The sequence below is a fragment of the Colletotrichum siamense genome (assembly GCF_013390195.1).
Source record: "Colletotrichum siamense strain Cg363 chromosome Unknown KSG_Cg363_contig03, whole genome shotgun sequence".
Taxonomy (NCBI): Eukaryota; Fungi; Ascomycota; class Sordariomycetes; order Glomerellales; family Glomerellaceae; genus Colletotrichum; species Colletotrichum siamense.
This window is the reverse complement of record NW_023501016.1, coordinates 2,978,109-3,002,044: the sequence shown is the minus strand read 5'-3', so window position 1 is coordinate 3,002,044 and position 23,936 is coordinate 2,978,109. Positions and strand designations below refer to the sequence as shown.

The 23,936-nt window shown below is 58.1% G+C and overlaps 6 protein-coding genes across 6 annotated transcripts; 2 read left to right on the top strand and 4 right to left on the bottom strand.

The window, feature by feature from the left end:
* Nucleotides 1–807: 807 nt before the first annotated feature.
* Nucleotides 808–2,295, bottom strand: OLE1 (Acyl-CoA desaturase; the record flags this gene model as incomplete). Its single annotated transcript, XM_036636646.1, has 2 exons — nt 808–2,122; nt 2,174–2,295. 2 exons carry the CDS (start codon nt 2,293–2,295, stop codon nt 808–810), a joined length of 1,437 nt encoding a protein of 478 aa, XP_036497109.1.
* Nucleotides 2,296–6,147: 3,852 nt separating this feature from the next.
* RIPK1 (Receptor-interacting serine/threonine-protein kinase 1) lies at nt 6,148–9,002 on the bottom strand (the record flags this gene model as incomplete). The annotated part of the gene is made up of 2 exons (XM_036636645.1): nt 6,148–8,013; nt 8,064–9,002. The coding sequence occupies 2 exons, from the start codon at nt 9,000–9,002 to the stop codon at nt 6,148–6,150; spliced, it is 2,805 nt and encodes a 934-aa protein (XP_036497108.1).
* Nucleotides 9,003–13,896: 4,894 nt separating this feature from the next.
* Nucleotides 13,897–17,299, bottom strand: CGCS363_v004795 (Lon protease-like protein; the record flags this gene model as incomplete). The annotated part of the gene is made up of 2 exons (XM_036636644.1): nt 13,897–14,091; nt 14,141–17,299. The coding sequence occupies 2 exons, from the start codon at nt 17,297–17,299 to the stop codon at nt 13,897–13,899; spliced, it is 3,354 nt and encodes a 1,117-aa protein (XP_036497111.1).
* A 1,237-nt stretch (nt 17,300–18,536) lies between these two features.
* Nucleotides 18,537–19,049, top strand: CGCS363_v004794 (uncharacterized protein; the record flags this gene model as incomplete). The annotated part of the gene is made up of 1 exon (XM_036636643.1): nt 18,537–19,049. The coding sequence occupies one exon, from the start codon at nt 18,537–18,539 to the stop codon at nt 19,047–19,049; it is 513 nt and encodes a 170-aa protein (XP_036497110.1).
* Nucleotides 19,050–19,243: 194 nt separating this feature from the next.
* On the bottom strand, nt 19,244–20,152 carry tpcF (Glutathione S-transferase-like protein tpcF; the record flags this gene model as incomplete). The annotated part of the gene is made up of 5 exons (XM_036636642.1): nt 19,244–19,445; nt 19,502–19,653; nt 19,705–19,932; nt 19,991–20,028; nt 20,116–20,152. The coding sequence occupies 5 exons, from the start codon at nt 20,150–20,152 to the stop codon at nt 19,244–19,246; spliced, it is 657 nt and encodes a 218-aa protein (XP_036497105.1).
* A 2,834-nt stretch (nt 20,153–22,986) lies between these two features.
* Nucleotides 22,987–23,460, top strand: CGCS363_v004792 (uncharacterized protein; the record flags this gene model as incomplete). The annotated part of the gene is made up of 3 exons (XM_036636641.1): nt 22,987–23,087; nt 23,208–23,247; nt 23,308–23,460. The coding sequence occupies 3 exons, from the start codon at nt 22,987–22,989 to the stop codon at nt 23,458–23,460; spliced, it is 294 nt and encodes a 97-aa protein (XP_036497104.1).
* Between the last annotated feature and the right edge of the window lie 476 nt (nt 23,461–23,936).

The window sequence follows — 23,936 nt, the reverse complement described above, 5'->3', positions numbered from 1 at the left end:
TCGCCCGGCTCTCCGCCCCAACACCCGGCTTTTTTTCTGCTGGTCCTTACCTTCAGGCTTCAGCCCCCGTCCCACAGTTGGAGGGCACCTTTGGGGCCAGCCCGAGACAAGCCTTATCGTGTGCCCTGGTCTTGCCGCGTGCGGACTGCGGGACGGGCTCAAGCGAGTCTTTCCATCATCAAAGAGATACAGTACCGCCGAGACGGATACAAACATGTGATTGCGGCTCTGGGCAGGGTGGTTGACGAGGTTGTTGAGGCTGTCTGAACGACGCTTCTTGCTGGCTTGTACAACGCTTTGCTGACTTGCACAACGCCATTATTGGCCCGTGAACATCAAGTTTACAATCGGTCTCGGTGACCGCACTCTCGTGGTTACCTGCGCTTTAGTATGGTCGTGGACATCACCAAGAGTGGACATCACCAAGAGTAACGGAACGATGAAGTTGGAACAAAGTTTCTCGCATATTCATTCTTGCCCTCTGATGGGCTTCTTGTTTCCTATTCTAAGCAACAGCTTCAATGAACTGCAAGTGAACGCCTTCCGCAATGCCCGACCCCGCAAACGCCCTAATGATACCCATAATTGTGAGGTCGGCCGCTGCTGCCACTCATTGCTCAACCCTAGCGGGTGGAATGAGTGTCAAGGCGAAACACCAATAACGACGCGATGGTCGTTATGAGAGCAGCCCAAGCCTGTTGGCCCGGATCTGCTGTCTGAAGTGAAAGTTCGGAGCTCCCACATCACCGCCTCGTTGGTTCGAAACAACCCTCCCAAGTCATTAAATTTTACCATCCTTCATCTCGTTCATGCAGCGTCAGCGCTGGCAACAGGAGGCTGGACCTTGGTGACCTGATCGCCGGCGCGGGTGATACGTTGGCCGTTCGAGTCGGTAACATAGGTCATGTCCTTGTTCTCGAACTGAGCGCGCTTCCAGATCTCAACCTCGCAGCCACCACGCAGGACACCTACACGCATGGTGGAGAGCAGGTTGTGAGCGGCGTTGGAGTGGAGGTAGACACCACCGTTGAAGGTGGCAGTGGCATCCTTGCCAATGGCGGAAGAGATGAGAGCCTTGCCACCGGGATGGTCCTTGATGAAGTCGGTAACGTCGTGGATGACACCAGCGATAGCAACGAGTCCGCGTCCGCCCTTAGCCTGAGCAACGAAGTCGTCCCAGTCGATGACGGGCAGCTGCTCCAGGGGAACACCCCAGTCGAGCTTGGCGCGCTTCTGGTCGAGCTTCTTCTGCAGCTGCTGGACACGGCCCTTCTCAATCTCGTTCTGGCGGAACTGCTTCAGGTCGGAGGCGAGGCCGAGCTGCTTCCACATCCAGATGCTCCACTTGGTGGGGTCGTACTGCCACCACTGGATAGCGTTGCGGTAGTCGGAGGGGAACTCGTGGTGGAAGTTGTGGTATCCCTCACCGAGAGTGACGAGGGCAGTGATGACGTGGTCACGCGGTGAGTTGCGGTCGTCGAAGGGCTGGTCACCGAGCCAGTGGGCCAGGGAGTTGACGCAGAAGGTAGCCTGCTGGACGAAGAAGATGCGGAGAATGCCACCGTAGATGTAGCCGCCCATCCAGTCACCCCAGCCGAGACCGCAGACGAGGGTAGGGAAAACAACACCCATGCCGATGACACACTTGATGAAGTGGATGTGCTGGAACATGACAACGGGGTCCTCGTTGAGATCGGAGATATCGGTACGGCCCATGCGCTTGGGGTCCTGCTTCATGACCATCCAGCCGATGTGGCTGTAGAGGAGACCCTTGCGAACGGAGTAAGGGTCCTTGTCGGTATCGGTGTAGCGGTGGTGAGCACGGTGGCCGTGAGACCACCAACGGATGGAACCCTCAACGGCACCAGCACCGACGGCGGCGAGGTAGATTCTCAGGGGCAGGCTGGCCTTGTAGGAACGGTGAGCCCACAGGCGGTGGTATCCAGCGGTAATTCCAAGACCGGTGTTGAAGTAGTAGATGACGGCGAAGGCGGCGGTCTTCCACTGGAGAGGGACCCAGTAGGAGTAGATGAGGCCGACTAGGGGAATGACCAGAATGAAGGTGGTGTTCAACCAGTTGACGTGCTGGTACCAGTTACCCCAGGTGATGGGCTGGGTAGAACTGTGTGAAAGTTAGCGAGTGGTAGTTCAACCAGCTGTGGCCAGGACGCACATATGAGGCTTCTTGCTGTCGTAAGCCTTGGAGGCACGGGCGGGAACGTAGTCGCTGGTGCCATCAGGGAAGGCCGAAACCTCCTTGGGCTTCGCGGCCGAGGATGAAGTTGCCGCCGACATGTTGATGAGACCCAACGGGCTTCACTGGGGAGGTCGTCGAATCTGTTCGGAAGTCGAGGGACTCCGGGGCTGTCTAAGCCGGAGACGATCGGTATGCCTTGTGGTCGAGTCAACGTCCACACAACAACAAGGTCGGTGTCCAAAAGCCAGGCGGGCGATGGACTTTGGGTGTGAGGGTAAGTCTGGAGACGAAGTTAAGAAAGAGGAAGAGGGGTTGAAGAGCCGGGAGTTATATAAAGGGATACCAGATAGTTGACCAGGCCCCAGCAAGGAGGAAAAAAGGTACGGAGTACGGAGGCCGGGGTACCTTTGGGCGAGTTGTCCGCCACCCACCAGGATCAAAAAAATCCCAGCAAACGAGTTGAGTGAGAAGTGGAAGGGTGGGAGGGGTGGTGGGGATTGGGGGTGCGGGTGGGCGTTGGTGAATCAATCAGGTCAGGACCAGCAATCATAATCAGCCAAAAATGCAAAGACAGATGCACCGTGGGTCGTGGGGTTTGACTTGACTTGCTGGCGGGACTTGGACCTGGCCGGGATTTGCAAAGAAAATGGGCAGATGGGGAGGCACAGCGACGAAGAAGCTTCCCGTTGGACCACCTAGTTTCCCAGGTCCCGTCCCCGCCGCCGCACTTCACCGAAGAGTGACCCAGGCACCGTGCCTTGAGAGACGCGTGTGCGTGTATCCCGAGCAGCGGCCAGATGTTGATACGCCTGTCTACCTTCCCGGCGGGAACTGCTGGCAAAGTAGTATACATACACAAACCGCAAGGCAAGAATGCAAGTGGCCAGTCGTGGTTGTATCTCGCACACCTGCCACTGCCGGAAAGGTACCAGTCGCGGCTTCCCTTGCAGATGTGCCAATTGGTGGTGTAGAGCGGATCGTAATAGGAAGTGACCTTCACCCATCTTACATCACAGTAGCTGCATTGCATGATAGCAGTTACCTAGCCCGTGTTAGCCATTGCCAAATCATCACCTTCTCTGCTTAAACCTCCACGTCGCTTGCCGGCGTTGTTCTGAATCCAGGAATCCCTCCCTTCCCTCCGCTGGCTGCTCCGTCGGTCCGTCTGTTACCTGTCACGGCCTCGACCTTTAACCTCACGCCCATGCGCAGCGGCAGCAGCAAGTGCACAGCATGATCTGAGCAATCTTGGCCCATCTCTCTTAGGTAGTCTTCGTTGGGGGAAGGGACCACGACGGCCAGATTCAACTATTCAGATCCCCTTGAGAGGAGGACCCTTATCCCCAAGGAGCCAACAAAAAGCGTTCAAATGTCATCAAACACGGCCATGATGGCTCGAAAACATGCCATCTCCGACTCGAGGCTTGGGGATCAGAAGCAAATTCGGACTCTTCCTGAGCGCAGGATCTCTCCGCACAGCCGAGGATGAGACGATTGACGGCCCCAGATCAGGTCACACCTTGGCTGGCTTTTTTTTTGGTGCCTTGTCGGGAGGAGGGGGGCTCTGGGGTTGCAGGCAAGTACACATTGTGCCTTTTCTGCGCCGTAGTGAGGGTGGGAGGTTGTCAATCTGCAATGAATAACTGGCAAGCACGCACGAGATGCGGTCCAAAGAAAAAAAAGAGGCCCCGGCTCCCAACAACTTCCCCAACGCTTTTCAATATGACGGGTCCTTGATTGGACGGGACGGGGGCTGACCCCTGCCATGTGGTCGCCGCTGGGGCGGGGCGGATGGGCGGCTGGAATCCACCTTACCTCATCGGGCAACGCCCATCCACACCCACACCACCCCCATCCGCATTCTTTCCACGACTCCCCCAGGGCTGAGGGCTGAAGAGAGAGCTTCCTGTGCTGGGAGAACTTCACAACTCACTGTGCCCGTTGGCATGGCTGGCCTGGCCCGGTGCTCCCTGCAAACACCGCATCGCATCGCAATTCTGTGATGCACATCCCCAAATGCCGTCTCGTCCAAGTGGCGATATCCGAGACCGCCGCCTTTCACCAGCAACGCCTCGGTTCGACAGACGAGACAAGGCAACCAGAGACGCCTCGAGCCTTGCTTGTCCTACAGTGACATCTCCCGCCTTGCCCTATGCAGTAGCTCTGTTCCTGCAGCTACTGGCCTTTCTGACAGACACCACCATTCATTCCCATCAACAATCTCTTACCGCTCCTCCATCGGACGAGAACTGGCCATCCTCATGTCCCTTCTTGGGGGCGGCAGGAAAAAGTCGGGATCGCGCCAAAAGTGACTGAGGCGACTCACCCAGTTGCAAGCTTCAAGCCGCTGTCTCAGACTGACCGATCAACCGACCTCTTGTCTAGGCCCCCGCCGCATCATGCGCAGAGACAGAACACACCGCGAGAATGGAGGCGACAACGAACCAACAGAGTAGTCTAGTCTGAATCGGCGGTGGCGGTTCGTTCTGCTCTCCCTCAACATGTTCCCCACCAAAGCTCCATCGAGTGACGAAGGTCTCACGTTGCCTCCGAGCTCTGGTGTGGTAGGGCGCCTCCACTTGGGCAGGGAACCTGTCACTCTCTCCCTTATCGCCGCGACAACGGTCTCGTGGAACTCAACTACGCGGGTAATTTGGTTCGTTCTTTCAAGAAGGCGGCGGCGTGAGCGTCTATCAATGACAGATGAATGCAATCCCTCCTTGACCTCGGCAGCCCCTCGATCGGCTGTCTTGTGACATTCACAACCGCCCCAAAGCCGGGCCCATTCCGTCATGAACTTCGCTTACGTTTCGACGATCTTTTTTTACAGAAAAAAAGACGACGACCCAGATCCCACTCCGGCATCCCGGCCCATCCCCAACAGAAACAGGACCCTGCCCCGCAAACCTCCGCCCCAGAGCTGCAGGACACGGCAGGGATCACAGGTGTCGTTTGCCCGCCATCCCGAGGTTGCTGGCTCTTCTTATCTCCATTGTGGATTTCCATCGCCCATCACTAGCAATCGCGATCCCCTTCTGCCCCCTTCATGGTGGTGGCTAACGATCGGTCACGTGGGGGATTAGATAACCATATTTCGAGACGAGACTCACGATCAACGACTCGCAGACGCAGAGGCCCTTCGCCCTGAGGGAGAGAAAAGGTTCGCCCTTCTGGAACCTTTCCATGCTAACCCGATATGGTAAGGCGCTCCCTCTAGGACTTGGCCGACGCCACACCCGACCCGCCCTGCCAATCCATCGCTCCTTTCATCCAAACGTTTTGCCGCGGGAGCTAGCCGCCTCCCAGTGAAAGCGCCCCAAGCTCCCAAGCTGCAAGCTTTCGCAGAGCTCTGAGGTGAGCTCTGACTGCTTGACTCGCCACCTCTCTAATATTGAAGTTTCCCGTCAGCTTGGGTCGCTCTGCTCGGCCGTTACATGGCAAGATCCGGAGGATTGGTAGCAGCTGCGCGTGCTTGGATCGAGGGCTCAGTCTCATCCGTCCAGATCTCGGAGAATTTCCGGCAACCGCGAGTGCTTTGATAAAGGGCTCAGTCTCGTCTGATTTGCTCTACTCCTGTTCATGATCCGTATACCTCACGCAGGGACAAACTGTGGTTTGTTGCAAGGTTTCCGAAAGCCCGGGATACACTTTGACAAAGACCAAAAGGCAAGCTCGGGGTTTCACTTTTGCCAATGCTGGCTTGTGAGAGAAGTCGGTCTGGTGCCACACAACCATCTATTACACATACATGGTCCTCAAGGATCTACACCGATGCTATGCTGGGGAAAATATGGTGCCATCGCCAAAACAGAGAAAAAAAAAACCAAATACCTCCAGTGTCCGGAATACAAGTTGCCTCCTTCATGCAAAGTCGCCTGTAAATGCCAACCTCTTGCTGGTGTTACATGCTAACGTCTGTCGATATCGTCGTCATCGTCGCCGCTGTCGTGCTAATCGTCGCCAAATGCCAAGTCTTCATCGTAGGACGCCTTCTCGCGCACCACCCGGTCATCTCCACCCGAATGCGCCCCTCCAACCCCCTTGAGCTCCGGAGCCTCGGCTTTGGTGATGCTTCCGGCAGAGGTTCGTTCCGCTGAGACCGGCCGAGTTTCGACGGCAGCAACAGAGCCCTTCTCGGTCTCCGGCCGCGTCTCCGAACGAGCGAGTGGTGGAGCTTCCCCAGAAGGCGGGATGGTGATCGGCTTCGTTGCCACGTCTCTACGAGCTGCAACGTCCTTCTCTGCCCCCAAGACATGATCGTTCCTGTCCGTTTGGTCTTTGGGTTCTGTGGACCCCTTTTCTTCGGGCGCTGATTGCCCTGGTGCTACTTTCCCCCGCTGCTGCTGCTGCTGCTGCTGCTCTCTTTCCTCCTTTTCGTTTTCGTCCTCGGTGCTGAACCTCTCGTCCTCCGTATCGTTACCCGCGTCAGCGTCGTCCTTGATCGTCATGGGGCTCGCCACCGCCGTCCGTATGTCGACCGGGTCCGCAGGGGTGCGCGGGTCCGCCTGCTCCTGTCGGGACAGCACCTGAGCAAGCTCATCATGCACGAGCTTGGTGTCCTCCTGAACCGGCGTATGGTCGACCTCGACTTCGTCCAAGGGCGGCAGGGACACTGGCGTGAACTGCAGCTCCTCCAGCTTCTGCTGCATGGCTCTGCTCGTCTCTTCCAACGGCTCCGGGGTCGCAACAGAGTCCTTGCTGGTCGTCGGCGTAGCGCTCTTGGGCTCCTCAACTTCGTCGGCCCCGATGTCGCTGTATGAAGGCGCAATGTTCTTAGCACCAGCCCATCCGGCGTAGTGGCTCGGGAGAGGGCTCGGAGGAGATCGACCTCTGGTGTAGTAATAGGGGTCCTGGGAGAACCCTCCGTTCGGGTTTCCGTGCTGGGGCCCCATGTTGACGTATGCCCAGTCTTGGGATGGCTGCACGGTCCTGACCCTCCCCCGACTGTTGTAGCCGTCTACAAAGTACTCTTGCATGGAGTAGCCGTCATCGACCGAGATGGACGGAGGGGCCGCGTCGTCCCCGTCCGTGGGCCCGGGGAAGAGAGACATGAGCGATGAGGCCTGCAGGCGCATCCGCGGGTCTTCGCTCAGGCAGATGTCCACAATTTGTCGGTACCACGCCGGGACGGTGTGCTCTTCTCCAAGCTGAAGAGGCCGTCCCTGGGCTTCGGGCTCGTCGTCCTGTGCCGCCAACGCCCACAGAACCATGCCGAGCTGGTACAGGTCAGACTTGACGCCAATGTACATCGAGATACGCTGGTTGCTCTCGATGAGCGGCGTTGCCTCTGGAGGTTCCCAGCCTACGGGACAGCCCCGCCTGTTGATGTCGATAATCTTCGCGTCGTCGTCGTAGTCGATGACAATGTTCGAGAGCGTAAAGTCGCCCTGGACGAAGCCGGACTCGTGGATGTCAGCCAGCCCCTGCACGATCTGACGCGCCCACTTCTCACGGATAGGCCACGGTAGCCCGAGCTCCGACTCCTGTCGGTTGTCGTAGATGACGTCGATGAGAGCCCCGTGGACGGCATAGCTAATGAGCAAGCCTTTGACGTGCTCGTCGTCGTCGTCGACAACAACGCCGTAGAACCGGATGATGTTTCTCGAGTAGCGAAGCCGGTTGAGAGCGTTGATTTCGTAGAGGAACTCATCGATGGTGTCGGGGCCGGGAATTTCTTTCTTAATGAGCACCTCGCCGCCAACGCATACTTTGTACACAAAACCAGACATGTGTGAGTCAAACTCAATGTCCCTCTCTCTTATCCTTCGACAGCCCAGGTGTTGCACCTGGCGGACTGCGGGATACTGGATGATTTCCTGGAACTGGTTAGGGCAGGCTCAGACTATCACAACTCCGTAAAACTTACATTGACGTCCTCCACGACGTGCACGTGGAGCCGGCCGTCGGTTGTCTGCAGCTTCAGATTGGTGACGGATTGGTAAAATTGAATATCCTGCAGGCTGTCCCTGATGGCTTCGTAAATCTTGGAGCTCTTGTCGCGCTGGGACTTGGTGTGCAGCAGATCCATCTCGAGAGAGTTGTCGGGCGCGTTGCGGTAGTCTAGAGAGATGGTCACCCGCCGCCAGAGGGTTGGCGTCTCTCGGTACGTGACGAAGAACTTTTCTCGCTTGGACTTGTCCCGGAAGTGCATGCTGAGGTTGAGGATCCAGGTCGTCTCAAGCTCGTCATGGATCATGGCCTCGTAGTGAGACTGGGATGTCGTGACGGAATGGGCGTCTGAATTGGACTGGAGGTCGTGGATATGGGACTCCTCCGGCACAGGCTCCCCAACGTGCGCTACCATCGGGGCCACCATTGGAGCTAGGTTGTCTTCAGTCTTTTCCTCGATGGGACTGACCGGCGCCGATGGGGCTGACTGCACATCCAGCGGCGCATTCTCAAAGAGGTCTGGGGCGCTGGCCCGGGGGAATGAGTGAGTCTGCGACGCTGTGCGTGAAGGCTGTATGCGCCTGTCGACGGACAAGGCACGCCTCTCGGCGGGTGAGGGCTCGACGGGTGCGAGGTTATTCCTGCGCTCCGATTGCTGGCGTTTGAAGGTCTGCACTCGAGGAAGCCCGGGCACGACCTTTCTTGAACGGCGGCCTAGCTCAGCGTTTTGCGGGTCATCGGGATCGGGCTCCGGCTCAGTCTCGGGCCCTTTGGTCTGGGGCGGGCCGGCGGGACCCGGAGCCCGGTTGTTTCGTCCGAACAACTTGCGAAGAAAGCTGGTACTTGGCGGCTGGCTCTGGCTCTGGCTCGTCGATGATGGCGGCGGCGGCTCTGAGGGGGCGCTCATTTGCGCCATGGCGACTGACTGCAGTTAAGTGTCGATTTCAAAACTGTCGAGTTCTCGATGAGCTCGACAAGACGACGGCGTGAGGTGAGGCTCTGAGCGGTGTAGTTATGGGGGGGCAAGGTGTGTTAATTATGGATAGGCCCGCGAACCAGGTCCGGGACCTAGCTAGGCGGGTGACAAGGATGGGCCTTGGAAGGGAAAGACGGTCAACCACAGGCCTGGTCAAGCCTGGTTTGAGCCGGTCTTGGTGCCAGGTCGGAGCTAAATTGAGCTGGCAGCGGCTGGGGGGTGGCCGGGCGCGGGGAAGGCGAGACAGGAATGACGGCGGCCGTTGTGTTGTGGACGTCTACTTGCAACTCGAGAGTGGCGGATAGAATGCGGGTAGCCGCAGACAAGATGGGACATCAGATGCTGTGACGGAGCAGGATGGACATGTGCAGCAAGGAAATGGTGAAGAAGTCGACCATGTTCAGGTGGTGTGAGAGGAACGAAGGCGGGGGAACAGGACTCGCAGTGCCTTTTTGAGGGAGCGGGAAAGCAAGCTGGAGGCTATCGACGAATAATTGGTGCGGGCCGTGCTAGCTGCAATGTATGTGTTGTCATCCGGGGGGCAGCTTGACAAAGTTGAGTGGTGTTGTTCGGAGACGACTGAGAGGGCCGGATGAGCTCACTTTAGACAGACACGATAGTCAGGCAGGTCGAGGACTGCAGATTACGTCCGGGGCTGCATTGGCGAGAGACTGATTCGGCGAGAGAGGTGATTTGTCCAAGGCGGCACGTCGCGGGGCTATGCGGCACGGTACTTGGATCGAGCCCGGTCGGCCTGGGTTTCGGCCAGATGGGTTTTGGTTTGGGATAAGATGGATGGCAACCGACGACGTCGACGTCAATGTAGGCGATGGAGCTGTGAGCTGGTGTAGTAAGGCATGCGCAGCTGGGATTGATCGGGAGTTGGTGTTGGCGTTGGGTACTGCCGGGCTCGGCTGGATTGGACGAGGGTGGGAGCTTTTCGAGGGTGCAGCAATCGCAGCAGCAGCAGCAGCGAGCGGCAGGCTGGACGAGGCGAGCGTCGGTCTGATTTGTATGGAAAACAAGTGATGGCGACCGGGGTGATCCGAGAAGAGGGGGAGGGGCACCGTTGCCCTGGACGGCCGTGTCGTGGGGTCCAGGTCCAGGTCCAGGTCCAGGTCTGCGACTGGTTGACGGGGTTCAGGTGCAGCGAGCGTCTGGAGCAGTTTTCCTTTTTCTCGCGACGGGATATCCCAAGTGGTGCATATGGCATGCATGCATGCAGCAGGAGAGGCGCCCCGAGGTGAAGACGAAGAGGCAGACAGACGCGAGCTGGTGGTGGTGTTGGAGCTAACAACATGAAGGTCCAGTGTCCATATGGCCATGTCTTTGCTCGGTGCTTCGAGGGTGCTTCTTCGAGGGGCTGGGCAAGATGCCTGCCCCAGAATGAGGTAACGTAAGGTAACCTGAAGAAGGTCTCCTCAAGTGAGGTCAGCTGGAGGTCACTGTCACTTCCGCCGTCACTGCAACCGCCGTTCATCTTTTTTTAATGGTGGGGCATTCCCAACTGTGATGCGTTGTCCCTCGTCTTTTCCACCCGATGCCTGGGCGTCTTCGTTCTCTATCCCCTGAAAGGATGGCTTCATCACAGCAAACTACCTAGGTAGGTGTGCATCCGTTGACGAACGAAAAGTAGGCCTCACGCGGTGGAGTGGTATATCTGTCAGGTAAGGCAAGGTACGCTTCTCCTTTGGGCTGCAACTGCCAACGAGTCCTTCCTCTCTTCAGCATTCATTGGAGGAGGACCAGCAGCAGCAGGCCTTTTAGACGAGCTAAGCCCTCGAAGCGCTACTTTTCTCCCCCTCCCCCACCTTGGCTCGAGGCCGCCCACCATCACCACAATCACCACCACCACCCTTTTTAGACACCTCCATCGCTCCCTCTCTCTCCATCCATCTTTAGCGGCTTCCTACCCATGCACAACCTGGGCATTGGGTTCGTTGGGCTCTCATCTGAACCCTCCTTCAAACCTGCGAACATCCACCTCGTCCATGCAAACCTTTCGATGCATTCCCGTGGTAATCAACCTCAGAAACAGCAATTGACCGCCCTTTGCTTTCCATAGTGGTCCACCCCATCAGAATAGGAACCGGCATGGGTGGCTGGCCGATCGAGGTGCCAGCCAGCCGCTGGCCTTGGACATACCTGTCAACCGAACAGGGGCATGTCATAACGGATACCCCAAGCCCAGCTGCCCCCGTCGCATCCACCAATCGCGACTCCCTCGCTCAGGGACCAGAGATGCCTATCTGAGAGATCTGCTCCTGGGGGGGATCATCTTGTCCGATGGCGCACTCGTCGTCGCGGTGCTATTCTGCCAAGCAACGGCGGCCAAACCCGAGTCCCGGACGCGGACGTCTGGCGACGAGAACGCGACGGGCTCGCCGGCTAGAAGCGCCGTCCGTCCCATTGCCGAAGCCACCTCGAGCCTAGTCAACACCACCTTGAACGACATGCGAAGAGAGTCTGACGGGGGATGCGTCTTTACTGGCTAAACTCTACACATCCACCCGCGGCAAAAATATCGTCGCTTACAGTGACCATTGCGCAATCTTACAGATAACGGGATGGATCTCTCTCCATCCGCCGGCGTGCAAAGTCTGCACGAGAAGCACAGCATAACAGGGACGAAATACCCACGTGCCTGCCGCCCTCATGCGGGAAGACCGTCTGCACGACCCAAAGTCTTCACTTGCGGTCGTGGAAGCCAACACATTGCCAATTAGCGCTCGAAAGGCTTGCCTTTCGCCCTCCACTGCCTGACGCTACGCCGTGGTCTTGGTGACACGGCAGCTAGCATCTGCATCACAGACGATGGGACGGCAACATGACACCGCATGCACAGACGAAACGAACTGGTCCGGCGTCATCCAGAATCACCATGCTGCGCGAGGTTGGTACCGTCGGCTGCGACACGGCCTCTGGAAGCCTAGAATCCCAGCCCCGAATGGTGTTTGCTCACACCTACCCGTGTCCCCTGCTAGTCTGAAGCACGGCTCGCCGGCCTGGCTTCCAGTGCAGCCAGGCTGCTTCTGCTGAGGCCATCGGATGGAATATCTAATCGACCTGGAAGCGCAGTCCCGCCGTCAGCCCTGCCACTCGGTCAACGTTAGTGGTCGGATCCGAGAACCACTCTCGCGCGCTGCCTGCATCTTGGGCACCGATGCAGCCTAAATGGTGAGGCTGTCTGCTCGTTGACAGGCTGTCGTCCTGTACGCATGGCTTGCATCTGCATCATTCACCCAGACACCCGGTGGGCTCGGGGCTATTGACGTCGAGCTTGGTCAACAAGACGCAACCGTGCAGTCTCCGGCCGGTTGGGATCGTCGAATGCATGGACGCCGTTTCAAAGGTTTCCCGTCCCTCTCTCTGACCACCTCTCTCTGTCTCTGGCTCTCGCTCAATTGCTGCTCCAAGCGCTGGGAGCAGGCATAGCCATGCTTCCATAAGCGCCCTCTCCAATTGCGAGCCTGGAGATCTCCCGCCTTCAACGTGCCAGATGTACCCGGCCATGGACAGCAGATTCACGATCGATGATCGATGGCCGGAACACTACGGATACGGCACAAAACAAGACGTGGTGTGTCGATGCCAGGGTCTTCCCGTCTGTCCCTTTGCCAGATCCCAGCCGACCCGAGTGTCTTCCCGCAAACCCCACCGATCCCGCGTGGGTGGGTTAGTCGTGCCGCCAGACCAGACCCTGAAGCGCAGGGAAAAGCTAGCCAGAGGTACGAATACCCCACTATCGCAGCTGTAAAGGAGCGTCAGAGTGCACACAGCAGCTCTCACCGTCCACAATCGCGCAAGAAACGAATTGGGCCACAGTCAGGCACATGGAATATGTCACCATGACTCGATCTCGTATCAAAGAAGGACGGCCATCAGATATCATAAAAACAACGGCGAGCACCGGAGAAACGACCGTTCCACCGTTCGATGTCATCGGGGGGTCCAATCCCGCGGCCGCCAGCCAACCTCGACGCGATGCACGGCGCAGGCGTCTCACTCGAGTTGGTGTGCTCGTCATGTCGGCGGCCCCCCATCTGCAGGCGTCAGCATTTCCGGTCAACTGGGCTCCCCTCTGTTATTCCACTTTCTTCGCCTCGAACGGCATCCACTGGAGGTCACGACCCCTCGATGGGGATACCAATTGAAATGCAATGCTGTTGACGCAATGCTCATTGCACCAAACGGCCACGGCACGCGCGAATCATGTGCCTTTTTAACAATTGTTGATTGTGTGTGGCTACTCGCCGAGTGCTTATGCACTGCTCGTGACCGTAATGTACAAGAATCTGCCCTCTGCCCAATAGCTACCCTATGCAAACATGGCGCCCTGCTAATCCTCCCACCCTTCACATCGACGCCGTCCTCCTAATGCGCTCTTACTGCTGCTGCCGCTGCGCGGTCTATGCTATTGGGTTGGTCTGCAACCCTACTCTTACAAAGGCCCGCCTAACCAATCGCCTTGGAAAAACAAAAACATACGCGATAAAATAACCATCTAGAGTAGAGATGCGGTATTCTTTGAGAATGCGTCAGCACGCGTGACGGCTTTATGCGGGTTCGTCTAATTCGTTTTGTGGGTGTGTGTCAAAAACATCCGCTCCGAACGCCCCCGTCCAGTCATCCGCGTCAGCGCCCCAACCTCGCCTGGTCCTTCCCGTCGAGGACCTCCGAACGCCAGCAGATCCCAAGACGGGGCGGGGCCGTGGCTTGGTGGGATGGCCGTCCATCGATGTTGGGGGCGCGGGCAGGCTGGAAAGGACAGTCTAATGGCGATGCAACGGGTTGGCAGTCCAGTTGACTACCTTTTTTGGTGGTGAGGCACTCTCTAGTCGTCGTTCTCGTCGTCAGAGTCGTCCTTCTTCTTGTTCTTCTTGTCCTTCTTCTTCTTGGCGTCGTGCTCCTTCTGCCACTCGCACGTCTTGCACTTGTTGGCGGCCTCGCGGTCCAGCTGGGGGAAGATGAGCTCAAAGACGTCAGAGTACCACGTGACGGGCTTGCCCTCGATGCCCTCCTTGATGTTCTGTAGATTCGGTCAGTACATAGAGTACATAAAAAAATGTGTTTCATACCTCTGGGAGCTCGAGCCAGTCCGACATGCAGTCCTTGGGGAAGATGATCATCTTGCACCCGGCACGGCGTGCGGCGACGGTCTTCTCGCGGAGACCGCCGATGCGGAGCACCTTGCCGGTCAGGGTCAGCTCGCCCGTCATGGCGACGGTCGGGTTGACGGGCGTGTCGAGGGCGAGGGACAGGAAGGAGGTGGCCATGGTGATACCAGCCGAAGGACCGTCCTTTTGCACGGCACCGTCGGGGACGTGCAGGTGGAGCTTGGCCTTGTCGAAGAAGTGGTTGTCGGGGAACTCCTTCACCATGAGCGCCTTGGCAAAGGAGTAGGCAATCGTGGAGGACTCCTTCATGACGTTCTTGAGGTTGCCGGTGATCTCGAGGCCGGGCCTGCTGCTGGGGCGCAGAGGGGCCTGCAGGATAGACTCGACGTACATGGCCGCACCGCCCATCTGGGTCCAGGCGAGACCCATGGCGACACCGGGCGGGTTGACCTCGTAAAGGCGGTCCGAGGTGAAGACGGGGGGACCGACGTAGTCAACAAGGTTCTCCTTTCCGATGGTGACGTGAACGCTGTCCGGGACGTTGAGGGCCACGCGGGGCTTCTCGGTCGTGGGAGTCTCGGCCGGCTCCTCGCCGGTCTCCTTCGCAGCCTCCGTCTTCTTCTCCGACTCCTCCAGGGCCTCCTTGCCACTGTCGGTGAGGGCCTCCTGCTCGGGGAGGACCTCCTCGCCGAGGTCCTGGACGATCTTGAGGGCGGACTTGCGGTACACCTTCTCGATCTGCTTCTTGAGATTGCGCACACCAGACTCGCGCGCGTAGGACTTGATGAGCTCCTCAATCGCCTCCTCGCTCAGCTTGACGTCGGCGTTCGCCAAGCCTGCGGCCTCCTTGGCAGCAGGGGCGAGGTACCGGTCGGCAATGGCCTTCTTCTCGTCGGCGACGTAGCCGGAGAGCTGGATGAGCTCCATACGGTCGAGAAGGGGTCTGGGGATGGTGTCGGTCATGTTGGCTGTGCAGACAAAAAGGACCTTGGACAGGTCGACGGGGACGTCCATGTAGTGATCCAGGAAAGAGCTGTTCTGCTCGGGGTCGAGAAGTTCCAGAAGGGCAGACGAGGGGTCGCCCTGGTAGCCCCGGCCGATCTTGTCGATTTCGTCAATCAGGATCAAGGGGTTCTCGGTCTGGCATTTCTTGAGCGCCTGGATGATGCGGCCAGGCAGAGCCCCGACGTAGGTGCGTCTGTGGCCCTTGATCTCCGCCACATCGGTGAGACCACCGACACTGAATCTGTAGTACTGGCGGTTGAGAGCGCGGGCGATGGACTTTCCAATAGACGTCTTGCCGACACCGGGAGGGCCGACAAAGCAGATAATCTTGCCCTCGACGGTGCCGCGAAGCTTGCCAACGGCAATGAACTCGAGAATACGATCCTTGACGTCCTTCAGGCCGTAGTGGTCTTCGTCGAGTACCGTCATTGCATTATTGATGCCAAAGTTCTCTGCACTGCGCTGTCCCCACGGGATCTGGGTGAGCCAGTCCAGGTAGTTACGCGTGACGTTGAACTCAGATGCCGCGGGCTCGAGGTGGGCGAGCTTGTTAATTTCGTCGTCAAAGACCTTGCGGACGGCCTCGGGCATGGCCAGCTTGTCGGCCTTTTCCTTGAACCTCTCCACCAGCTTATCCTTGCCGTCAGACTCGAGACCGAGCTCGCGGCGGATGCCCTTCATCTGCTCCATCAACCAGTACTCGCGCTGACGCTTGGTGATCTTACTCTCGACGTCCTTGGTGATCTTTGACTGCAGCTGGGCGTTCATGAGCTCCTTCTTCAGGACGATCAGTGCCTTTTGCATCCTCTCCTCCACGTTGAGACTGGAAAGGACCTCCTGGAGCTCGCCCTGCTCGCCCGAGGATACCGCGGCGGCAAAGTCTGCAAGCTTCGCCGGCTCGGACGTGACGTTTCCAGTCGATTGGCTCATGGAAAAGGTGGAGATCTGGTCCCGGAAGAGGCTGTTCATGGTGGCGACCTCCTTGAAGACGTTGACGATCTCGTTCGTGACGGCGCGGATGACGGCGCTCTTGGGGTCATAGGGCTCCTCGGTCAGGTTCTCGACGTTGACGAGACTGACGGGGTATCTCTTGAGGAACGCGGTGGGCTCGTACTTTTCTGCGGCCTGGTCCGGCTTGGGCGCGACGGCGCTCTCCTCGAAGCTCGCCACGACGTCGCCCTTCTTGTCCGGCTGCGCCTCCTCCTCGACGGGCTTCGGGGGTATCGGCTCGGGGACGGGCTCGACCTTGGCCTCGCTGGGCTTCTTGTCCTCGGTTCCGGGCGGCAGCAGGCTCGAGAGGCGGATGCGGCGGTGGGGGTACAGGATGGCCGTGAGGCTGCCCTGCTCGCCGTGCATCGGGAAGGCGCTGGTGATTTGCGCAAAGACACCGGTATCGTAGACGTCATCGACGTTGCGGATCACGTCCTCGTCCTGATTCTCGTCCTTGAAGAGGAACGCTCCTACGTATGGCTGGCCGCGCTTGATCATCTCGGTGATGGCGGCGGCCACGTTGGGGTCCTTGATGGTGATAGCCTTATAGAAACCGGGGAACAAGGGCCGCTTCGCAATGGGGATGGCAAGGACCTGGGGGTACACGTCCGGCACGACGGGCTTCTGCAAGCTCTTGTCCGAGGCCTTGCGTCCCTTGCGGCCGCTGCCGTCGCCCTTATCGTCGCCACCACTGCCAGAGCCCGCCGATGAGCCGCCCGCCGCGCTGCTGCCCTTTCCGTCCTGGGCGCCGCCGGCAGAGCCTTCATTCTTGGGGGAGGACTCGGAGCCGGAGTTCTTTGCCTCGGCGGCGAGCTCCTTCTCCTCGAGCTCGCGCTGGTGCTTGAGGTTGGCCTTTTGCTCCTCCTCGGACAGAGGCTCTACGGCGCGGTCGAAGAAGCCGTTGTTGTCCTCCTCCTCCTTCAGGCGGTGCGTCGACGTCGAGAACTGGGCGACGGCTCGCTGTGTTCGGGGGGCGGCGGACAGGAGCAGACGGTCGAAGGTGGGAGCCGAGCACCTCGGGGCACTGGCGGGGGATAGCCTGCTCGGGGTGGAGTATGGGCGTCTGAGATAGTTGGCTGGGCGGCCGAGGGCGAGGCGCCTCGGGAAGCTCGATCGCATGACCATGATGGCGGCGGTCGAGGGGAGTGTTGGCGAGGTTGTGCGTTGCGGACCAGCAAGCGTTGAGGAAGCTCCGGTCTCGCGGGCACGTGGAAGTCGGGTGTTGCAGGGCCGAAGGCGAATGGCCGCTGAGAGGAAGGAGAGAGAGGGGAACAAGAGGAAGACGAGCTTTCAGAACAATTGAAACGTGCGGGTTTGTTTAATTTGTGCAGCAGTGCAGGACGTCTCGTCCTAGATGGCGGTGCGCATGGCCTCCTGTCGCCTTACAAATACAAAGTGGCAGTCGAGAGCGAGAGAGTCAAGGTCCCCGGCTGAGTAGGTAGCCTTTTTAGCTATTATGGAGCACGTCGGGGGACTACAGAGTAAACGACATCACCAAAAAATCCGCCGCCAGCCAGCAGAGCACTGACGTTGCCGCTGGCTCGGCCACTGAGAGTGGAAGACGTCGTTGCCCAGTGGGGTGGCCACGGCTCCACCCGGCTGCCTTTAGAATCTGGAAGAACATCGGACCCGGCGGGCGGGAGCACATCGGAGCATTCCACCGATGCATCAGTCAGCGGCTTAGGTGCAGTGCAGGGCCAGCCACTGGTGTTTTTCTAGTCGTCGTGTTCATACTGTCCGTTTGCATATTGCAAGCTCCAACAACTACAGTGTCTCTTTCGGGGTGCACACACAGTACCTAGACCGTGGCGTCCGAACTCTTTGACTCGATTGCGGGGAAGGTGAGCAAGCACCCCACGCTGAAGAGGGAACGGCAGTCCATCCAATGTCACACAGCTGGACTCCTGGAGCCGTTGCCCAGCCCGCTCACACAGGTCACAGTGCTCGACATCAGTCCATTACCAGATTTAATACCTAGGGTCCAGACCATCGTCTTCCTCGGCACCTGCCATCACAAGCTCTGGACTCTCGAGAACTGCTCTCCATCCCGCAGACTCGTCGTCTTCACACTCGAATTTGCACTCTCGAGCCCGGCTGCGACCTGCATCGTCACCTCTGCACTAGCGCTCACCCTGTTGATCCTTCACGCCTCCTCCACCGTGACGTTGCGGACGCTGCTTCCCCCTCCCCCTTTTCTCATTGATCTTCCCTTCCCTGCACCTGGGAACATCCACCCACCCTCGCTTCCCGACGGGACCGCATCCGGGGTCTCGGGACTTGGTTCTTCAAGCAGCACCTTGCCATCACATACTCATACTTACACATACACACACGCACGCACGACTTCACATTCACTTCCACGATGCCTTCAGGTCAAAAGTCAGACGTCGCCTCGTCCCTCTCCAAGCTCACGCTGGATGGCGACAAAAAGCCCGCAAAGACGGCCAAGAAGACTAAGAAGCCAGTCGTAGACTCCTGGGAAGACGAGGACCTCGACGATGACGATGAGGAAGAGGAGGCAAAGCCCCCGGGCGGCGACGGCTCCAAGGCTCCTCCTCCGACCCCCATCTCTCCCACGTACAACGCGGCGTCTCACTCTTTTCCCCCGTACAGCACGACGGATCCCACGGGCGCCTCGGCAGCAGGAGCACCACCGGCAGGCGGTCCGCGTCGTCCCGAGAAGACGGACGCCGTGGCCAGGCGCATGATTGCCAGCGCGCTCGGCGTCAAGGTCCCGAAGCAGACGGAGGAGCAAAAGGCCTACGACAGAGCCGTGCGGGAGCAGGAGCGCAAGCGCAGGGAAGAGGAGAAGGCGGCGGAGAGAAAGAAGCAGGAGGAGACGGAAAGGGCAAAAGCCGCCATCTGGGAGGACTAGACAGACAGGCAGTCCTGCCCTCTTCGCTTCAATGTCAGTATAGGATTTATCTCCCTCGCCACGGGGTTTGTATATACGAAAGAATCCGTGTTGTCATGGACGCCGAAGCGCAGCGCACTGCTCTGTATACATTGAAGAGACACCCACGGCAGTCAGTCGCTGCTCCGTACACACTGAAGAGACTCCTACGGCAGCTAGTCGCTGCTCTCCTCCTTGGCCCTCTCCGACTTCATCGCCGCAAGCGTCTTCTCGACGGCGGGCCGGGACCTGATCCTCTCCGCCCAGGCCGCGTAGTCGGGGTACTCTTTGTCGACGGCGAACTTGTCGTTCCACGCAGTATCGAGCATGCGGCGGGCCATATAATCCCAGGGCATGAAGGCGATGTCGACGTAGGTGCTAGGTGTGTTGCCCGTCAGCTATGAGCCACTCGGGAGAAGAACAGCAAAACATACGCCTTGTCGCCGACGAGATACTCTCTCCCCTTGAGCACGCGGTCGAGGACGGACAGCACGCGCACAGTCTGCTCCTCGTATCTCTCCTTGGCGCTCGGGACGTCTTCCGGATGGAACATTTTGAACCACCCGAGCTGGCCAAAATAGGGGCCCTATCATCCGTCAGAGTTGTCGCTGTGAGTCAGTAGGGGGCACGACGTTACCTGTCCGGACATTTGGAACGCCAGGAACTGCTTCAGATGAAACTTCTCGGGGAACGAAGTGTAGGACAGCCTGTTCTCGGTGTCGTACGTCTCGACGAGGTATTCGATGATGGCGCCCGACTCCCATAGGGTGATGCCTGTGTTCGGGTCTGTGATGGCGGGGAGGCGGCCGTTGGGGTTGACTGTCGTGAAGGGTTCCTTTTTGACGTCCGTGAATTCCACCTTGATCTGCCCATGTTGTGAGATGGTTCTCTTCTCGCTGATGGGCAAGGAGGTGGCGACTCACCATCTCGTACGGAATCTCAAGTTCTCTGAGAATCATGACTACTTTGGCCGGGTTGGGGGCGTAGTATGTAGGGCATGTCAGCTACATGGTGTTCGAGTGAGATGGAAGGTCTGGGGGCGGCTTACTGTGACCATACAAGACGATGGGCTTGGTGGCGGACATTTTGGCTTGGGAGGTGAATTCGAAACGGTTTGAAGGCTCTGGCCTGAGATATGAATCTAAGCTAGTTTGAAGGTTGCTTTATGATGTGTTTGGGTTTCAGAAGTTGGTTTATGTAGAGACGTCTTGCGGTACTTGTGCAATTTGTTGAATGTATGTCTTCCGCAGCTCAACTATCTCCACCTGGCGGAAGCCCGCCCGAAAGATGCTCCAACTTGTGTGATCAGCAGTCCGACTTGGAACGCCATATGGAGTGTTACTGCCAAATGAGGACATTGGTATCTCCGGGAGGAACACTCCCATGCCACCATCACGTAAAGTTGTCTCTCAGCGATGTTGTGCACCTGTCCAGCTTACAATATCATCACCTCTCAAGGGCCGTCACGTTACAAATCAGATGCAGACACGGCTATGTCATGATTTGAATCATCCTATCACAGAGACGAACCGCCACAGCATGTCGCGATGCCGCGCGGGAAGCCACGAGGTTGTCGTCCGGGTTCGGCCGGGCGCCGGACGAACCGCCGGGCCCCACATGATGCCGGCCGGATTATCACGCCGAATCTCGCAGGCCGTGTAAGTTGGGTTCCGGACATTTCCATCACAAGCGAAATGTCCGATGACTCCCCGCCTAGCCTCTGCCACGACCTTTTTCTGCACGTGATTCGCCTACATCTCTTGTCTCGCGCGTCTGTATTCGTACTCGTGTCGACGCTCCCATGACCTTATAACTCACGTCTTATAGCATGTCAAAATCCAAACGCCAGGTTTGCAGGCGCGGCGTTTATGGATATACCCCGACTTTGATAAACTTCAAGATCGGAAAAGATTTCCCCGTTTCACTCATCTTGTCCCTTCACCGGCATGCATGCTTTTTTTTGCCAGCCCGCCGCCACCACCACCACCACCGCCAAACAATGTTTCTACCAAGAACCCCCAGACCATGCGCGTGTTTTGAGAGCACGTGGCAAACAGGTTTGACTGAATCATTGGCCGAGTCGCCACAGCCCCCTCTCGAAGCCCGGAAAACCGATAAGCTTTTCCCTGGCCTCCGGACGATGTGTGAAGCAGCCGGGCTGAATCGTGTGACAATGTCTCCGTTCATCCCAGACCAACTCTAAGTTCTTCCATGGTAGAACAACGACCGCCACGCAGACGCGGCCACAAACGAATAATGTAGCCAAAACTCTGCCCGTCCCCATTAGTCAGACCAGAGGCCATGTGAAACACTGGAACACACCGACAGGGTTGCGAGAGGTCGATTGGCTTGTGGAACAATTCCCCCGCGAGGCGCCGGTGTTCGCTTGAACAAGCCGGCTTGGCCAAGCTCATTCGGCCCGCTCCTGTGGTTCCGTAGGATTGTCGGGGCACGTCCACCTGTGATGCTGTAGCAGGAGGTCAAAGGGCGGCAGGCGACCATCCCATTGCCGAAGGGCCGTTCGTTTTACTACACGATGCCTGCTACAGACCTGCGGGTTCCGGACATCAGATGCGAACACTTGGCTTCGCACGGCCCTCGCCATACACTCGTATGGAAGCAAGCTGAGGGTCAGCCGTATTGTTCGCGCCGATCCAGGCATGCAGAGCAAACGGAGAATCAATCGGACCGCACGCCCCAGACGCCGGTATCTTCATCGGCTCGGAAGCGGGTCCCGGTGATTGTGACCCAGACCCGACAGTTCTTCATCGAAGCCGGCCAGCAATGGACCCCGGGTATTTGACTGAATGGAACAAACGGCTAAGCGCCGGGCGAACGCATGAAGAAAAGGATTGGGCTGCCGACAATTGTGAAGTGCATCAAGCCTTTCTCGTTTGGGAAGCTGACAAGAAGTCTGCCAGGGGACAATATTGTCAGCACGCCCGCAATGAGAACGCGCCTGCGAAGATTTGCTGGGAAAGCATCCCCATTCGACCGCTCTTGCATGACAGGCTTGGCGTAGGACTGTGTCTTGCCTCCTGGAGACCACGCCTCTGCAGAGAGAAAATTGGCATCATTTTGATTCCAGGTGCGTAGCTGAATGCGGCCGCTTCCCACAGCCTGACGGCCTTGAAGACATCGGCCCAGGTCGCGCGTACGAGGCGTACGAAGTACCGTAAAGGGGCCGGCGGTTTGGGGCTGCTCGGACGGGCCCTTGTCTGTGTGGTGTGCCTCTCAAACTGGTCGGAGAGATGAGACTTGATGCCTCCCTCTCCCACGTGTGCTCCCTGCCTATAGTGTTCCAAAGCTGCTGGGCCGCCTGCCAGTTCAACGCTAGCCGATTGGGCGAGAAGCCCCAGGGGCACAGACGAGAGCCCTGATCAGTGCCAGTTATCTGACGAAAACGTGAATATAGACAAGGGTGTCCAGTCGTCAAACCGTGCGGCCGAGCCCTTGCTTCGTCCTTCGCACGAAAGCAACAAGACGGACAATCATGCAAAGGAGTTCGCCCTGAAGTCCAGGATTGCTGTCAAAGGACCCAACCCGTGCGGAGTCGGCCGTTGAGTCTGACCCATCTCTGATGAAGCCGACACAACGTCCGAACTAGATCCAGATCTCGACGAGTGGGCGAAGGTTGTCTTGACTGCCGGCCGAAGAGATGTAGGTGAAAGCGTGGCGTTACGGACGCAGCCATTTGGCCGTTCCCCTGTCCACCTGGAGAATAGCGAGACCGAAAGGGGATTGATAAATTTCGGGCGCGACGGACAATCTGAAATCGAGGCGAATAAGGACGGAACTAGGATGAAGCTGCGACCGGGCTAGAGCCAAGTGGTAAATAGAGTGCCCAAAGCGAGTATAAGGTTTTCGTGATGGTCTACATCCTCTGGCCTCGCGACCTCGTCCATGGGATACCCCGCCAATGCTGCCATGGGCGATAGCTCGCAACGCGACGCGAGGGTATTCGTATGGCCGTTCATCAGCTGCAGCAACAACAGCAGCCGCCGGCAAGGTCGCTCAGCGGTGCGGAATACATTCATGGGCTTGGCGGACACTGGAATGCCGCAGCGAAGAACGCGGCCGGTATCCCGGAGAGACAGAGTTTGGCGGTGTGAAGCTGAAATTGTAACCGCAGCATTGAAGAATTACCTCATCTCTTGCGTCGTCTGGGTGCGTTGCTGAGGTACGAATAGACGAGCTGTGCTCCCGGTGCAATGCTGCGGGTGGTTGACCGATGCAACAGGACGACGCCCAGACCGAAACGGGCAAGGACACTCCAGATGAGCAGATCTCTGCAGACGATAGGAACGGACGCAAGACCGGTTGCAAGCCACGGACATGTAACGAGGCGGCGGGTAGAAGCCATCCGTCTTGTTCTATTCTGTTCAAACTGTAGCGCCGGGCTGAGTGAAGTGTCACCCGGATCCTGGGTCGGCTCATCAAAGCTCCTAGTCTGCGTCAGGTCGACGATCCATCGACGGCAACAGATGAATGCGACGACGAAAAGGCGTGATGGGTGGACGTTTTGGTTTTCTGGTGTTGCCGTTGTTGCTTGCCGTCACTTTCGTCCCATGCGAGAATCTAGACTTGTTGACTCCTGTGCGTCTGTGGTTCTGGAATGTGCCCTGTAGGTAGTTGTACGTGAACTATCCGCAGGTCAGGTAGGTACGGATAAGTGCATCGTGGCCACAGTCTGGCCTGCGGCGGTCAAAAGTCAAAGTCCAAGTCTGAACTTGGCAGTGGTCCAGGGTCCGTCGTTGATCTGGAGTTTGGGAGTCTGGAGTCTGGACGGGAGATTGGAGGTTTGGGGGCCCAGTTTGGGGGGGGCAGCAGTTGGGGGTGAGAGAGTCATTACTCGGTGCTTAACGACTG